The sequence below is a fragment of the Humulus lupulus genome, chromosome 1 (assembly GCF_963169125.1).
Source record: "Humulus lupulus chromosome 1, drHumLupu1.1, whole genome shotgun sequence".
Lineage (NCBI taxonomy): Eukaryota > Viridiplantae > Streptophyta > Magnoliopsida > Rosales > Cannabaceae > Humulus > Humulus lupulus.
Genome location: NC_084793.1, coordinates 8,170,940 through 8,190,601, shown reverse-complemented (window position 1 = coordinate 8,190,601; position 19,662 = coordinate 8,170,940). Strand labels below are relative to the sequence as shown.

Sequence of the window (19,662 nt, the reverse complement as noted above, 5' to 3'; positions counted from 1 at the left end):
GTAGAGTCTTTTTCTTGTAGTGAGTTTTTCACAACTTTATAATAAAGTCAAATGACGATCACATTTACAAATTGAAATTAAAAAGATATAAAGTATTAATTGTTGGTTTTTTTTTTAAATTGTGACAATAAGTTAGTGAATATAGTGACACATATGAGTAAATTAAGCAATATATAGCTTATAATTTAGGGTTTTTAGCACTATTGCCCCCTAAGTTAATCATCATTTGTCAATTTAGTCCCTGAGTTTTTATTTTGGGCAATTACATCCCTAAGTTTTTTAAACAGTGTCAATTCACCCCAATTTACTTAACATCTGTTAAACTTTAACAGAGATAGACCAATTGACTACTATGTGACTCTCACATGATTAATACTATGGGCAAATTCGTCTTTACATTAGCTCACTATATTAGAGTGGAAAAGTCAATATGTCGGTAGATGCTAAGAAAAAAGAAGTCGAGGGAAAGCAAAAAAGACTGCTTATTTGACTAGGGTTAAAAGTCTTCATTTCTCTTATTAGAGTTTAAACAAGTTTGAGAAAAAAGAAAAGAAAATCGATTCGAAAAATACTCATTTGAAGTTTATGATTGAAAATAGATGGCAAAGCTTCGTGACAAAGGGGGGGGGGGGGGGGGGGAATGTACGGTAAGATGCTTCATATTTTCTTTTCTCACTTCAACTACTTTGTATTCTGATTAATGAAAATTTTTATGATTTTGGTCTTCATATAAATATATATGATTTGGTATTATTTGAGTATATGGGTATACGTGATTTTGCTCTTCACTTTTATATAAATATATATATATATATAAACATATTTATTTGGTCTTATTTGTATATTCTAGGTATATGTGATTTTGGTATATGTACATTTTGTCTTGTTTAGATATCCTGGGTAGACAATAGACATACTTTTTTTGTTTGTTTGTTGCAATCAATATTTATTTAGTTTTGGTTTATTGTAGATTCAAATGAAACTGAAGCATTTACGTTGAAGATTAATCACGGGGGAGTTATTTTTCTTGGAGAGGATAGTAAGTTGATTTATGAGGGTGGTCAAGTTGATTATTATGATTAGGTATCAAATAATTGCATAAGTTTGTTAGAGTTGAATGGTTTCTTAGCCAACTTAGGTTATTCAAAGGGTGTTAAGTTAGAATATTATTATAAGTCTATTACTTTGAATGATTTGGGGGAGTTTGTTCTTATAGTCAATGATAAGGATGTTTTGGCCATGTCAAGCATATTAGACACTAATAGGGTGACTAACCTATATGTGGTAGTGTCAATTCCAAATTGAGTTGAAATTGATTACAGTCAAGCATTGTGTAGAGTTGGAATGAGACATGATTATATGTGTGTAAGTGAGGAAGATTATGGCATTCAAGATGAGTTTGAAAATGGAGAAGAACAAACTAAGAAAAATGATTCAGTTAGAGTAGAAAAGTTCACTGCCAATGTTGAGAATTTTCTTGAGATTCTAGTTGAGGAAGAGGGCAAGAAAGAAGTTGATGAAGGTGAAGATGAAGATGAATTAATAGATTCAGATTATGAGCCTAGTGATGATGAGATAGTTGTTGACAAGGGAAAAAGTCCAAATGTTGGTGAAGCAATCAATTTAGCACAACTAACACAAGCTTACACAGACTCTAGTGATGTTGATTCTGAAGACTTTATTTCAGAATGTGACTCAGAAAATTAAGAAAACCGACAAGGACATTATGAGTTTAATCCTAAGTGTGACATGGAGGATCCAATGTTCAAGATTGGTATGTTGTTCCCATCTGCTGTTACTTTTAGACAAGCAATAAAAGAATATGGTATAAAATCAAATAGAGGGATTAAGTTCATAAAAAATGACAGAGACAGAATTAGAGCACGTTGTAAGGAAGGTTTTAGTTGGATGATTTTTGCATCCATGATTGATAAGGAATGAACTTTCAAGGTAAAGACATTGAATAATACACACACATGCGGTAGGGTATTCAAGAATAAGAATGTTACTGCAAAGTGGCTAGCTGAAAAATTTGAGAAGAAATGGAAGACTGACCCATATTGGTCTAGGGCTAGTTTTGCACAAGAAGTTAGAGATACAACTGTCGGAGATGTTTCACTTTCCATATATTATAGAGCTAGGAAATTGGCTTTGAAGAAGATATATGGATCACTGAAGGAGCAATATTCTTTATTGTGGGACTATTGTGAAGAATTGAAAACTAGCAATCCTGGAACTACTGTTTTTATGCAATGTAACTCTGAGAAAGGGTATCCTGAGTTTGAAAGACTGTATGTGTGTCTTGCTGCTTGCAAGCTAGGATTCTTGGCAGGGTGTAGACCATTAGTCGGTCTTGATGGTTGCCACATTAAAGGGCACCATCAAGGTCAATTACTAGCTGCTGTTGGTATTGATGGAAATAACTCTTTCTTCCCAGTTGCATATGCAGTTGTAGAATCTGAAAACAAGGACTCTTGGAATTGGTTTTTAGGTTTTTTAAAGGATGACTTGAACATTCAAGACAATTCAAGGATATTTTGGATGTCTGATAAACAAAAAGGACTAATTGAAGCGATTAAAATATGTTTTGAGGGGTCTGCTCATAGATTTTGTGTGAGACATCTATATAATCATTTCAAAAAAGAGTTTAAAGGGTTGGTTCTTAAGCAAGTTGTGTGGAGGGCAGCAAGAGCTACAACTATTCATAGGTAAAATCTCTTCATCTTAAACTTCATTGTCTTTTTCATTTACTTTTGTTTTTTAGTTTTCTTTGAGTTTTTTTTTATCACAGGTTTGAGGCTGAAATGGAGAAGTTGAAGGGTCTAAATGTTGATGCATATAAGTGGTTGGATGCTAAAGATCCAAAAACATGGACCAGATCACATTTTCAACCTAATCCAATTTGTGACATGTTACTTAACAACATGTGTGAGTCTTTCAATTCAGCAATACTGGAGGCTAGAGATAAGCCAATTCTTACTCTACTAGAAACTATTAGAAGGTATATAATGGTGAGATTAGTTATGAAGAAGGAAAGTATTTCTAAATGGAATCATGACATTGCACCAAGAATTTTCAAGATACTAGAGAATAACAAGTCTCATGCCTTGCAATGTATACCTGAGTATTGCGGTGATGGAAAATTTGAGGTGAGATGTTATTTTGGTGATAGATATTGCGTTGATTTAAATACTAAGACATGCAGCTGTAGAAGATGGCAACTCACTGGAATACCATGTTCTCATGGTATAAGTTGCATGGAGGATAGAGACATTAACCCTGAGTTGTTAGTCCACGAGTGTTACAACAAGACCACTTATTTAAAAATATATGGTTATGTTGTAAATCCATTAAATGACCCTGAGGCTTGGAGAAAAACAAGTCTTGACCCCCCACGAGCTCCTCCATTTAGAACACTACCTGGAAGACCAAAGAAGCTAAGAACAATGGAGCCAGGTGAAGTTGAAGTTCCAGGAGGTAGAACTGTAAAGATGAGGAGGGTACAAGAGGTTAAAACATGTAGCATTTGTGGTAAACAAAACCATAACAAGAAGGGATGCCCCAAGAGAGAACAACAACCACCAATTGAAAGCAAATCAATTACAACTATAAAGAAGAAGAAGGAAAATAAAAAAGATAAGGCAAAGAAGAAGCTGACAACAAAGAAAAAAGAAAAATTACAGGTAACATAATTTGAAATATTTTTATCCCTTGTTCATATTTATTTTAGTAACTAAAATTTTAAATTAATGTAGATGAGAAGAGATATTGGAATCAAGGTTCTTGACAAACATACTGGAACAAGCAAAGAAAAGAGGGAAGGCAATGAAAAGGAAAAAAACAAAGAGAATGTCATATAGTGAGCTGCTGATGAAATACTTTGTTATTAGTTTTTTGCTTTTGATAAAGAAACTATTAACTTAGAACATTTGGTGTGGTTTGGATATATTTTAGGTATATTGGGTAAATTTTGGGTATACTCATAGGTATACAAATCTGCACTATTGTATATTTTTGAAGTGCAGATTGATCTCATATATTAGGGATAAATCAAAATTGACATTTGCACAATATTTTAAAATTTATGTTCTCACTCGTACTTTACTATACTCAAATCAATTTTATGTGCTCTGTTTTAGGACATCACTAATATAGTGAGCTAATGTGAGCTAATGTAAAGACGAATTTGCCCATAGTATTAATCATGTGAGAGTCACATGGTAGTCAATTGGTGTATCTTTGTTAAAGTTTAACAGATGTTAAGTGAATTGGGGTGAATTGACACTATTTAAAAAACTTAGGGATGTAATTACCCAAAATAAAAACTTGGAGACTAAATTGACAAATGATGATTAACTCAGGGGGCAATAGTGCTAAAAACCCTATAATTTAAAGCCATTACGAGGAACACTACTAGTATGTAGTTTGATTTAGAGTGTGATTATTTGACACCTTAAAAGTGTCAAACAGTATATAGGGTGATATTATATATTTTGTTAGCGATAATTCATAATATTTATTAAATTTAAATATTTAAAATTCGATATTAAATTACACCACAATAATATATCATAATAATATACCACTTTCTCGTTGAATAAGAGTTCTCTTTGATTTTTATATATAATAATGGAAGTGTTAAAAAAGTTGATGATCGAGGAGTAGGGGCCTCCTCCATGTGGAGTTGATAAAAGCATGTCAGCCTAGGTAGCTATATATGCACCAAATTAAGCACATATAACTTTAAATGAAGTTATTAGTCTCTCTACGTAAACAAAAATTAAGCATGGGCCGGCCGATCGAAGCTCCAAAGCACCGGCTATATACAATTATATATATGTCAACAATTACGGCTCTGTGTATATATATCATTAATTGTCTCTCTACGGTCATTGTCGTACTTACTATGGCCTTAAATGTTAGTTCGTAATTACATTAGTATAATAGTGAGCATTAATACTGTTGAAGACAAATTTGGTGTTATAAATGCACATAGCTACTTACTACAAGGATTGTCTTATTTGTTTTTGTAATCCTTGAGTCTTTCTTTATTCTCTTAATTTTTGACCTCTTTTTTGTCTTGTTTTCAGTTCTTTTGTTTTTTTTATTTAGAGAATTGCTAATGGCCGAACATCACACGTTGTTGATATATCATTATTGTTGCATTATAATTATGCTATAGGTCGTGGTTATTTAAATTTAATATGTATTATAAGGTATCATTAATTAATGCGATATTTTCAATATCAACCCTCCTCTTTTTATCATCTATTTCTTCTATGATTGTCCTCTCATTCTTTAATTGGTGTCATAATTGTATAATATATTTCATATTCTTCACATTATTATTGGCTCGATTAGGGTTTAAATTACTCTATTTCTCTGTCCGAGCAATATATGATTCCTTGCTAGCTAATTGCTTAAAGTTATAATCACCTTATAATAACATGCTTTCTTTCCTGTTTTACAAAAAACAAAAAAAATGCTTTCTTTCTTTGATCGGATGATCTCTCACTACTTTGTTCTCTTCTTTATTAACTTAGCTCGAATAAGAATATTCTCCTTAAATGGTCACATTTAGTTTGGACTTGGATTATTTTATTCCTCAAAAAAATTAAAATTAAAATTTATTTTAACCATTTTACAAAAAACATAGGTCTAAAAAATAATTTATCAAAATACATGATTTAAACAGATAATGAAACAAAATATTAGGTCCAAAAATGTATAAACCCTAAAAAAAAATATGTATTCATTAAAGAATATAATTTTAATATAATATTTGGTGTTATAATGATTGAAGATAGAGTAGTGAAATAGTATGAAAAACTGTTTGGTATTGTTTTCAAAATTTTGTTATCAGAAATGAGAACAGAAAATTATTTTTGTAGTTTTCAAAAAGCAAGAGGTGTTTGGTTAATGTTTTCTAAAAACAATTTTTTTAGTTTTTTTTTTAAATCTTAAATAAAAAATTAACAAATATATTTACAAAAAGAAAAATATTTTAAAAGTTTGTAATAAATAATGAGATAAAATAATTTGAAAGAAAAAATGATGAAAAATAAGAAATGAGAAAGTTAGGAAAGAAAATTTGAGAACAATAGAAAACAACTTTTTATTGTTTTCCAAATTTTCTGTTTTTTGTAACTTTGTTTTTAAAAATTATTTTCTGAAAACAATGTCAAACACTCCAACTTGTTTTCAAAAAACAATTTTGAACTTTTAAAAACAAAAACCAATTTTTTAATTAAGGTACCAAACACCATCTATACTTATTTGGTGTGAAAATTTTACCAAATTAGTGTTCATAGTTGGAGAAAACATCTGAACTATAGAGTGGTTGGATTGGAATTTTCAACATGAACAAAAGAAAATAATAATAAAACTGTAGTTAATTTATTATAGCTAAGAGCCTTAATTGAACTCTGTAAAAGTGATGATTATACTATACATATATCAGTACTTGATAGTAGGCATCCTTTATACACAATAATATTCACCCCAAACAAAAAAGGCTAAAGCTATAGCTTTAATTAGTCTATTATTGAGGGCGACATTACAAGAGGTTAGATCGATTATTAATAAATACGGTTAGGTTGTATTGTACCATGTGGGTATTATTTTTCATGATTCCCAAAAAAAAATCCAAACCTTTATAAAAGATTTAATTTGAACCAGCAGTTTATATATAGGGACTGTTTATACTTAGAAAAATAAAGAGTACTTCAGTTCAAGCCATTATATAAAAGTAAATAGATAGCCTCGTACACTACACACACGTACCGTACGTACTACTTTGTAAAAAAAACCCTTAAAATAAATTAACTTGTATTAATTTCAAAATCCCAATATTTTGCAAATATATGGAGGTTTTGTAAAAAAAATAAATGTAAAATTTAATCAACTTTGAATTTATTTTGATGTATTTAGGTTTTTAATAATTAATAATCGTTCGTTCAATTCACCTATTAATATGATAGTTTGTAAAACGAACGAAATACATTTTCTCACGAGACAAAATCAAGTGACTGTTGTACATAGCGATGTTATGATTGAAAATGAACGATAGTACAATGAGGTGGTGGAATTGATTAAAAGTAGCTAAGCTCATTGTCTAACTTAAAGATATACCTAGTCAATTTATATGTTGCTCGGTTAAAAAAAATGACTAACACGAGAAAGAGGCAATTACGAAAGCTTAGAAATAAAGCTAATTCTCACGATCATTTAGATATTCAAAATTATTATTTAAAAAGAGATACTGAAAAAATAGCTTGAAATGTAAACTGCTATTATAGTATGAGTCCAATTCAGTTCCATACACATAATTTTATGAATATATGCTTGTAATGTAATGTACGTAGTAATAATAAGCCATAGCTAGCTTTGGCCAAAAGTAAAATTTTCAAAAATATTATTTACTGGAGATATGAAAACGTCATATATAGTATAGATGAAAGGGAACAGAGATATTTAATTGGTGTGTCTGTACCATAAGTTTGACCTTGGTCAAAGATGCTTTACATACAAAATAAATTAATAATGGTGACACCATTTTATTGTTCCTTGTTTATCCTCTTGTCCCTACAATAGTGCGACAAGGAAGTAATATTGTGATATTATTTCATGACAAAAAAGATATTTTTAATTAATGTCACCTCACTGTTTATATTTATATATAACAACGGATTCTATTACATATAAAAAATATAATTTTTTTTTTATTTTTCTCTCAAGAAAAAAAAATATTCTTTTTATGGCTACTCAAGTCATCATATAATATATATGTTGGGATTTAGTTGAACATATTTTGCAAATCTAGAGACCATCATGACTATTTATTTATGAGGATCTTCCATAATTTTTTTTTTTTTGGCCCCTTTCTTTCTTTCTGATCTTTTTCTTTCTTTCAACAACCCTAAAATTAGAGCTGAAAATGTGGGCCACCCGGCTTGGTCCACATTTTTCGTGCCTCCGGTAAATTCAGACCGGGCCCGGCCCAGCCCACATTCAATTCGTGCCGGCCCATTTTTGAAAGAGTAGGCCCAGCAAGGCCCATGGGCCCGGCCCACTTTGTTTTGCTAAAAAAATGTGAGGATGGAGAATTGAACCCTCCTCCTCATCTTTAACCATCAATGGACTTACCACCACACCAAATACATTTATTTGTTTAAATTATAATTTTAAATATTTTTATATACTTTTTAACAATATTTTACACAAAATTATATCAAAGATAATTATTAGAATTTTAATACCTACTAATAAATGCTAAAAATTTAACTAACAAATCTTAAAATAAATTAATATAATTATAAAAATATAAACATTGAAAAAAATAAGACATATATTATCATTTTAATTTATTAATTATTGACAAATAAAAATTTATTATGATTATTAATGTCAAAATATCGGGTTTTTTATCGTGTCGTGCTTTCGGGCTAATTTGTTCGTGCTTTCGTGTCGTGCCTTCGGGCTTGTCGTGTCGTGCCGTGCTAAGCCCGTGTCGTGCCGTGTCGTGCTCGTGCCTCCCGAGCTCGTGCCGGTTTCGTGTCGTGCTCAAAAGCCCGGCCCGCATTTACAGCTCTACCTAAAATATCTATCGTTTATCTATGGCCGCCACACCATACTAATACGTACCATTATTGTGAGATTGGGTTTTATGTATATTATTTATGATATGTCCATTATAATTTTTGAAATTATTATATATTTTCTACTTATGATAACTTTTATTGGGCTTTTATTACACCCTTTATTTTTTGGGAAAATTAAACTCAGTACTATAAATTTAAAAAAATTGAAAAATACGCTTCAAAAATACGGATAACAGTTTGTTACAATTTTTATTTAATCTGTAAATGTTGTTTACACAATTGTGACATATAGTTACAAACTTGTAAATTTTAATTACAAATTTGTAAACTTTGTTTACAAAAAAAAAAACTCCATATTTACGATTATGACACTTCGTATTTTTGTAATTTTTTACTGATTTTGTATTTTTAGTATTTTCTTTAAAACCTTAGGTATTTTTGTGAATTTCCCCTATTTATTCCCTTGTTTAAGTAAACTTGGCTACAAAATTCTTGACAATTTTTTTTCCTATTTAGCTTTTCCTTGTTCTCTTTCTATCTAGATTTATTTATATTCCACTTCTTTGTGTTCAAGTAAATGTATGAGTGTTTTATATATATAAAAGAATTTATAATTTTTTGAAATTGTGTATGGTCACATTACTTGTTTGAACTTTGTATTTTGACAAATTACTTTTTGAACCCTATGTTTTGTAAAATTGTTCAAATAGACCCCTACATTTGATTTTAATGAGAAAAAAATTTAAATATAATAATACAGTTGTTAAGCATAATGATTGTGTTTTTGATCTGAGTTGTTAGATTGGTAAATTATTTGTGATTTTAGTTCAAAAGAATTTGACCAACATCAAATCGATGATTGAAGTTTCTACAAACGAATTCATCATGTGTTTGGAAAAATTAATTTCCTTTTGATTTCTAATGTCCTATTTAGGGTGGATCTTATATTTGTGAGGATTTTGGGTTTGACATAGTTTTTGAAAGAATTATTTATGGTTTTAGGGGTTTTCTTTTGGATACGAATGAAAGAAAACAAAAACTATGCATTGATATAATATATATTCATATATATATAAATAACATATAGTGTTATAAAGAAAAAAACTCTCATGTGTCTCAAGGCTTATATTGTCCGTAATGAGGTAGACAAAAAAGTAGGACAAGATGATAAAGTTGTTCATTTAGTTCGATTGAGAGAAAGGAATGCAAAGATTAGAAGGCACTTCTAAGATGAGGTTTTTCTTTTTAGCTGTAGTTTTCATTTCTTTACACTTTGTAATATTTAAGTTTTAAAATTTATTCTCTTATCAGTTAGGGTTTAAATATTTTCAAATCATATCATTTAGGTCCCTAAATACTATTTTTATTTATTTATTTTTTCAAAAAATATATAAAAAATACAAAATAAATGGTGAATCATTCTTAAAATATTTCGACACTTAATTTATGACAATAGCAAACATCACTTGAGAAAAAAAATTATTTTCATGGTATTTTTAAAAATATTTAATATTTTATAAATTAAATTAATGCATGTTTAATTAAAAATATATATTATTACTTACATTATTGTTTTATTATTAATATTAATAATTATATTATTTCGATTATCTTGACATTATCAATTGCTATTATGTTTATGCTCGTTTATTTCATACACTATTTTTTAAATAGTGCAACTTAATAGTGTATATAAAGTTATTTATGTGCCTATATATTTATATGATTAGTTATAAGTTGCATTATAGAAAAAAAACTTAATATATATATGTACATGATAAATATTTATAATTTCGTGATAGTTTAGTTATTAATATTAAAAAAATATAGGTGATAATTTTTTTAATAAAAAACTAATTTAATTTATAAAACTATTAAATATTTTTTAATATTTTATAATTTTTTTTTTCAATATCATGTTCAGTATTGTCATAGATTAAGTAGTCCAATTTTTTTTAACATTGATTCACCATTTTTTTTATATATATTCAAAGAAAAAATAAATAAAAATAGCATTTAGGAACCTAAATAATACGATTTGAAAATGTTAGGGACCTAACTGATACAAAATAAATTTTTTAGACCTAAGTGTTACAAAATGTAAGTAATGGGACCTAAGTGTCAATTGTTACAACGGTTTTTTTTTCAAATTATATTGTTGGAATGCACCAAATTTGTGTAGTTATCTTATTTGGTCTGTTATTAGATTTTAATTTGTGGTAAATCTGCTAAAAGTAAGAAGAAGAAAAATAGAAAGAAAGAGAAACTTAAATTTTTTAAAAAATTTATTAGTACTTTTTATTTGAAAAAATAAACTTTTTTTAATTTCATATTTCGTTAAAATTGATTTTTTTTAATTAATTGTAAATCAACTGAATACTTAAGAGATATTAGCTCCATAGTATAATTGCACCAAAAAAAAGAAAAAGAAAGCAGGGTCTAATTTGTTAAAAAGAAAATGAAAATACGGACTAACTTTCTTAAACACCACAATGATTGGAGTCCTCCTATACAAATAAGTTAATAAACAAAATACGATTTATAAATAAATAATTTATAAGTAATGGCTGACTTTAGATTTTATTCTAAAAGGAGCATACATTAAATCATTATATTGATTATATGTGTATATTAGAAAAATTAAAGAATAAAGTGGAATAAAAAACATAGGAAATTTTTACCTTAGGACCTTCAAAAAAGTGATAGGATTCTTTTATGTTCTCGGCTCATGAACAGTTTTCGGAATTATTTTTTTTATGACCATATATATTGTAGTTATTCAGAGTATCTTGTAAATTTTCAGAAAATTCCGAATAATTTACAGTGTCGAAAACTAGGTTTAAATAGGTTGTTGCACATATAACTAATTTTTTTATGCGTGTGAAAAATATCATATTTGAACCTAATTTTCAGTATACAAATATAAGTTTGGAGGAATAAGAAAATGACTAAAATCAAATAGAAGACTGATTTTGATAAATTTTATAAAACACATTATTAAAAAAAATTAATTCTAAAATTTGGTATTTGGCTAATAAAGAAAAAGAATATATATTTTTAGAGAAAAAGTTATAACGACTTTTTTTTTGTTATACAATTAAAAGAAACGACACTAATACTTATGCCAATTTTGATTGTATTAATTTATATGTATTGTATTTTTTTTTTTCTAAGATGATTGTATATACATGAAGCAGAGCCAAAAATAATGAGAAAACTTAATGAATACCCGGTTGATATTATAATTAATCGTTTATACCCATATAACTAATTTTTATAAGTTTCTACCCATTTTTAGAATGAAACTGACCAAATTACCCTTTCTACATTATTCATAATCCATCATTTTCTCATAAGAACAAATCAAAAAGATAAATTGTAAAGATTAATATAATGAAGAAAATAATTTTATTTAAAAACAAAACAGAAATTAGATTCTATAACAAACTACGTAGAGGGCTCAAGAGAGATGTTAAACAAAAAAGTGGCTATTTTTGTAATATTTTTGAACATGTGCTATTCTTCAACTTGAAATCTAAAAAATGGGTATAGAATCTAATTTCCACAAAAATAATAGGGGAAAATTAATTTTTAACTTGGGCTTCAATTTTTCATTAGCTGGAAATTGGCCATATACCAATCTGTCGGCCCAACTTCAAAACTAAATATTGGTGAATATCATATTCATAAATATTAATTATGATTTTATATATATATATAGGCAATTTATACAGTCCTATTTTTTATTTTTCAAAATCATAACTTTGATTTTTCAAAAATACAATTTTCATAATTTCTTTTCAATTTTACGATTTGGTAAAAAAAAAATTAATGATATTGGAAACAAATTATTGTTTTTCTGTACATCATGATGTCGCTTATGTTCAACTTTTTCAATATTGACTTGTTTACCAAAGAAAATTTTGATGTTTTGCAAAAGAAACTTATTTTAACATTACTACAAAAATCATAGCAACAACTAAACAAAAATAACATCAATCAAATAACTAACAAAAAATAGCATCAACCAATTGGTTAATGATAGAAACAAGTCATCTTCAACCTCAGTGAGATCATGATCTGGTTGGATTCCACAAAACTCTGATGAAAATTTTGATGGTAAAACCTCCTTTCAATATCGTTTTCTAACATTTTTCAACTCATAAACATTTTAAACAAGATTCATACTCAATTTCCTATTTTTTTTTTTTTTTGGATTAAAAACACTTTAAAATAAATTTTTATTTTTAAAACATGTATGGGCAAATAGAAAGAAAAAAAAAATTGAAAAAAGTTTTGTTTTGTATAAAAGTTAAGAAACGAGAAAATCTCACATATAAAGTAAAATACTATATTTTTAATGGATTTTTTTTTTTAAATTGATGTTATTTATATATATATATAAAAGAAAAGTAATTTTCCCACCAAGATACCCACGTAAAAATTATGCAAAATATGAAAATTTTCAAATATAAAATGAGTAAATCTTATATCCCTGTACTGAAAAAGATGTCACAGTAACCAATTACTAGGTTAATTTTTAACTATGAAATTAATTTCTTTTTAATATAAAAAACACGTTAGAGTAATTAGTTATCAATTTTCTCAATTTCAAAATTTATGGTGTCTAGTTACTAATATTTTGGAAAAGATGCCAGAGTAACCAGTTATTGGTGTTTTCGATTTCAGAGTGTATGGTAATCATATAACTAGTTATTAGTATTTGAAGTAATAAAACAACTATTGGTTACTAAGATAGAAAACCTAGAAATTAAAAACAAATTATAAAACATGATAATAACTAGTTACTATACCATTTAAAAAATATATTTGAAAATTAAGAACAATATTTAAAAAAAAAAAATCCAATTGAAGAAGAAGAAGTCGCATCTCTCAATTGATGAAAAATCCATGTCCTAATCTCACCATTGAAGAATAATAAACATGATAAAAATTAGGAGAAAAAAAAAGTAATAAAATCATTTAAAATTACATTAATACCCTTAAATTTTTTTGTTTTATTATTTTAGAAAAAAGAAGTTATGGGTTAATGACCACCAACAACCTTCCATCAAAGTTTCTCCCTAAAATCCCAGCAAATTGTCATGATGTTGATGTAGACAATGAGGTTTGGAGCAGCCTTCTCTTCGGTCATCTGATATATAAATATACATATATATTTTGTCTCAATCTAATAAGAATATAATATAAATGACAATTTTACAGCTCAATAACAAAAAAATAAAGTAAATATAGAAATAGTAGATAAAAAGAATAATGAAAAATACAACTTTAGATAATATGTACAAATAAATTAGAAGTATATTAGAGAAAATATGAAGAGGAAACTACAACTCTAAAAAAAAAATACAAACAAAAATATATATAGAAAATAAGAGAAGTAGATGAAAAATCAAGGGAAATTTGATAAATCATGCTTACATTAGCTTAATAATTAAAATTTGAACCAAAGTTAACCACCCTATGATACAAATGCTTATCTTTCATTTAATACCAAAAATACCCCTCTCATAACAAAATCCCATACCTTTCCTCTCTAAAATCTTGCAAAAAAGATACACATGGGTAAGTAATTTTCTTTGATTCTTGTTGTTGTTGGTTGTTTTTATGATTTAGATTGCTGTTTAGATGTTGGATCTGTAGTTTGTTAGTATTTTTTGCTGTTTTTTGGGTGAAAATCGTGGTCTGTGAAAATCTGCGTTTTTTTGGGTTCCTTGAATTTTTTTCTAAATGCCCGATAGTGTCCGATATAGGCCCGATGTAGGGACGATAGTTGTTGGGTTTCAAGGTTAGTGATGAGGTCCGATGGCCACCCGATGCTTGCCCGATATGTTTTGGTTACCCGATGGTCATTAAGGTTCGATGGCTACCCGATGGTTGCCCGATATTTATTTTCATTCTACAAACCCTTTAAGTACGATAATGGATCGATACGAGTCCGATGCATGCCCGATAGTTGTTATTAAGTTAATGCAGACCTATTAGTACGATTGTACACGATGGTACCCGATAAGTGCCCGATGCTTGCCCAATAGTACGATGGTACACGATTTTACCCGATGGTACACGATAGTGATAAAAAAACTTGATAAAAACCGTACCTTTCGGCTTTTCCCCTGCCCATTTCCCGTTCCCTCCCAAATCCCAACTCTTCACTCCCACAAAACCATCGAGCAACATAAGTACTCACACCCGACGCTTCTCTCTCCCTCACCCACCATCACCCGACGCTGCTCTCTCCCTCACCCGACGGTCGGAAAAACCCCCACCGGAGACGTAGAAAAACCAAGCCCCAACCCCCACTGGAGACGAAGAAAAACCAAGCCCCAACCCCCGCCGGAGACGAAGAAAAACCAAGCTCCAACCCCTCACCGGAGAAGAAAAACCGACACCCCATTGCGCAAAAATGTCTAGGGTATGTGTTTTTTTTAATCTCTTCTCCATTAAAAAATGTTATAGTATGTATTGTTGAATTTGACTGTGTTAAATCTGACTGTGTGACATCTGATAAACCGTAAAATTTTGAAAAAAATTTCTGGGTATTTTTAGAGGTACGATAAGGTACGATAGTGGGTCGATATGGGTACGATAGTATTTGTGTTTCTCATAACTTCAGGTTGAAGATGAGTGTACGATAGGGGTACGATAGTGGTTCGATGGTGGTACGATAGGGTACGATGTTGGGTACGATGTGTGCCCGATAGTGGGAACAAATTGTTGTGTATGTTATAATACGATGGTGTACGATGTGAGGTACGATTGTGCACGATAATGTTATAGTTCCAGTTTTCCATTGGTGTCCGATATGGTGCGATAGATTCCGATAGTTGCTCGATAGTATATTGCAGAATATAAAATTTGATGTTTTTTTTTATTATTCTATTTAATTGGGTATTTATTTGTTTTATGCAGAACTTAAGACCTCCACAACTGATAGTTCCAGTAGAGGAACATTTTACGGGACGTATCACTTGGCGCGGCAGTTGGTACTTTCCAAAGATTAAAGCAAAATTTATACAGTGTGGTTTATTGGATAGGGTGAAGGAATCCCCTTTCAAACAGTTCTTCATGGCGGAACCATTAAATTTTTCTGGTGCCTTAGTCCATCAATTGTTGTTGCACAAATTCAGAGGGGAGAAGACTGACGAAGTCCAGTTTTATATTGGGAAAAAAAGATGTAGATTTAGCCAATTGGAGTTCGCTTTAGTTACTGGTTTAAATTTTGAGGCCGGACCGTCTGAAGCTGAGATTAAAGCGAAGACCACTTCGGATCGGTTAATTCTTGAGTACTTCAATGGTCATTCCCAAGTGAGCATAGGGCAACTGCGCAGAACTTTTGAGAGTTGTCAAATAGTTGATGATGTGTACAAGATGGGTTTGTGCTTATTAGTTGAGGGTGTTTTGAAAGGTCGTGAGGAGAAGTTGATGGTTTGGACTGACATGCTGAAGATGGTAGACGATGTTGACTTCTTTTTCCAGTACCCGTGGGGGAAGATATCATACCAGAAGTTGTTACAAACTTGTCAAAAAGACTTTGTTAAAATGAAGAAGCATTTACAGAAGAAGATTGAGAAAGGAAAGACTCAAAAGGAGGCCAAGTACTCTATTTATGGGTATGCTGCAGCATTGCAGTATTGGGCTTTTGAGTCCATCATTGAGTTGGGTCAGGATCATGCTGTGAGATTGGGCCAAGGCATACCAAGAATGATCAACTGGCAGAGCAAGGAGAAAGTAGAGATACACAAAGAGCAACTTATTAAGTTGTTTGCCAAAAAGGTGAGCTTTTACTTTACTTTTGAATGTTCTATATTTTTTTCTAGATATGCAATTTTATGGGTACTGCACGATAGGAATACGATAGAGTACGATTTGAGTACGATTATGGGGTTATTTTGTGGTTTTTTGTCAACTGTTTGAAAACTGACTAAGTGGTACGATTTGGTACGATGATGGTCCGATGGGGGTACGATATGTATTCTTTGTTAATGTAGTAGTAGTGGTACGATATTGGTACGATGTTGTACGATGATGGTACGATAGTTAGCAAGCAATTCTCACTTACGGGTACGATATTGTTATGTTATGGGTACGATATGGGTACGATAATTGCATGATATGGGTACGATATGGGTACGATTGGGGTACGATAGTTTACCAATTGACATGATATATTGTTTTACTTTCCAATCTAAATATGCATTGTTTTTTGTGGCAGTTGACAGTATACCCCTACCTGTGTGCCCGACCTGCTGAAGAACAGTATGTGAGGACCCTTACAGACAATGAAGCCCCATTGTATGTGGACATGGGGTTAGAGGAACTAGAGGTGGGTCCCGATGGACAGCCTACACAGGAAGCCTTACAGAGCCAGGCTGAAAAGCTTGCTAAAAAGTTAGCTGAGCAAGCAGAAGCAGCAAATATTTTTAAGGAGGTTCCACCAGCTCAACCTGAGGCACCTGAGGTTCCCCCATCAACACCTCATGCCAGCACCTCCTCCCAAGCTGAGCAACCAGGCTACTCTATGATTTTGGCCAGGTTGGAAAAGGTTGAAGGGCAACAAAGTGCCCTTATTAAAGGTCAGTCCGAGATCTTGGGTCAATTGCAGAAGCTTATGACAATGATGGAAGATCTTAGTAGGCCAGTTCCAGATCCACACCCTCAGTCCACTGAAGAAGGCCCTCAGTCTCCTGTAGATGAAGACATTCTCCCTAACGATTACAGACCTGATGATGTAGATGATCACATTTTTCGCACACCAGAGGATATGCAAATTACTGTAATCGGAGATACTGAAGATTCTGAAGTACAATTCTTAAACATAGCTCCACCAGCACCGGAGAAGAGGAGAGAAAGAAAGAGGCCTAGGTGGTTCGATGAGTACACTGCAATGAGGAAAAGGAATAAGAAATCGAAGACAGCAGTGAATGTGGATCCATTGAGGGTTGTTGATGGTAAATTACTTATGACCTTTCACAAGTGGTTGCTTGGCACCATTGGGAATAAATATCCGAGGGAATGCTTCTCAGGGACACACGATGCTGCTTGGTTCCTGAAACTGCATACTCCGAGGACATGGCTTTCTGACTCTGTAAGTTTTCTATAACTTCATAATTAAATAATGTTGAAAATTTATTTAAATGTTTCTATATATAGTGGTACGATATGGGTACGATATGGTACGAAAGTAGTACGATAATTATAAGTGTCAAATTATAAACTGTTTATGTCAATGGTACGATGGTGGTACGACATTAGCACGATAGTGGTACGATATAATTTGTTAAGTAGTTACTATTACCATCATAATTTTAGAATTTGTAGTGGGACAATTTAGGTACGATGGTAGTACGATAATGTACGATGATGGTACGACAGTGGGACGCTAGTGGGTACGATGGTGTATAATACTAGTTTTTGCCATAAAGGTACGATGATGGTACGACATTAACACGATATTGGTACGATAGAAGGTTTTATTGTCACTATATTCATGTACGATTGGGGTACGATAATGGTACGATTGGGGTACGATAGTTACTATATTCATGTCTGATAGTTTTTTGTTTGTTTATTTTGGTACGATATTGTGGTTACTGACTTAATTTTCCTTTAATGTAGCATTTAGATGCAGCATTCCATCTCATGAGGAGGCGTCTAGAATTTTATCCTAACGTGTACCCTCAGAAATGTGTTGTTATGCCTACAATTTTTCCCGAATCATTGAAGGGTCGGTGGGACGCTTTTCCAGGTTCTGACTACTCTAGATTTAGTTGGGATGACAGTATATTGGACCTGGTTAGGGGTGATGCAGTCCAGTTCTTAATTACAAAACTTTATTAAATTATTGTTTATTTTCTAATGCAGTGGCGATTGCGGATGTTACGTAATTGAGCATATTGAACATAAGCTTCTACAACTACCATTTGATAATGTAACTGACAATAATATGAAACTTTTTAGGCAAAGGTGGTGTGTAGACTTATTCTACCAAAACTTATGTTGAACGGTCTTAATTTTTTTGAATTGTATAATTTTTTTGATTGCTCTTTTTGTAATTACTACATTTTAATGTGCTTAATCTTTGCATCGTACTATCATCGATCACTATCGTACTCTATCGTACCCTCACTTGCCTCACAAATTTCACGAACAGTCCTGAAACCATACCATCGTACCATTATCGGACCAATATCGTACATTATCGTACCATAATGTCGTACATTAACTATCGTACTACATCGAGCAACGTCGTACCATATTGTAAGATACATTTAAATAATCCTACAACAAACAATATCGTGCATTGTCGTACCGGCATCGTGCACTATCGAACCAACACTGGATTATTACATATTTAAGAGTTTTATAATGGAGAAAAAAACAGAAAAAAACCTGCAAAATCCAGCACATAACAAATATTACTAGTTCAAGCAGAAATAAAACATAATAGGTCAACTAGAATACAAACAAAACAAGTTAACCTCGGTACTTGCAAGACGCTTTGTTGTGCCCTTTACCACCACACTTGCTACAACATCGTTGTATCACAACCTTGTCTCCATTAGAAGGATATCGATTTTTCCTAATTCGTCCGACCTTTTGCTTCTTCGGTCGGCCTACAGGTTTCTTCTCAATCGGTACTCCAACTTGGATGTTCTTAATGTCTTCAGGCAATTCCCAATCATCCTCATCACCAACTGGCATAATTGTCCCCTCATATGTGCTCTTCCAACTCTCTCTTGTGTAATATTGAGAGCACAATGCGTACATGCTAATATTTCGTTATTGAGCAGCAGCACATGCATGTGGACAAGGAATCTTCATGATTTGGAATAGGCCGCAACTGCATTGTCGTGCCTCCAAATCAACTATACCACCGCTCTGAACTGTTCCTCCGGGGTGGACATTAAATGTATAAGGTCCAGCTCTGTCGACGCTTAAGAACCGAGATTTCTCAAATTGACATGACAAGTCCCCCTCCATAACTGGTGATAGAGTCGTGCTACACTTTTCAGCGTTTTCCTTTCGAGTAGCAAACCAT

General features: G+C 31.2%; 1 protein-coding gene across 1 annotated transcript; it reads left to right on the top strand.

The window, feature by feature from the left end:
- The first annotated feature begins 1,359 nt into the window (after window positions 1-1,359).
- LOC133831059 (uncharacterized) lies at window positions 1,360-3,860 on the top strand. The gene is made up of 5 exons (XM_062261253.1): window positions 1,360-1,605; window positions 1,688-1,774; window positions 1,951-2,708; window positions 2,792-3,641; window positions 3,756-3,860. The coding sequence occupies exons 1-5, from the start codon at window positions 1,360-1,362 to the stop codon at window positions 3,858-3,860; spliced, it is 2,046 nt and encodes a 681-aa protein (XP_062117237.1).
- Window positions 3,861-19,662: the final 15,802 nt, after the last annotated feature.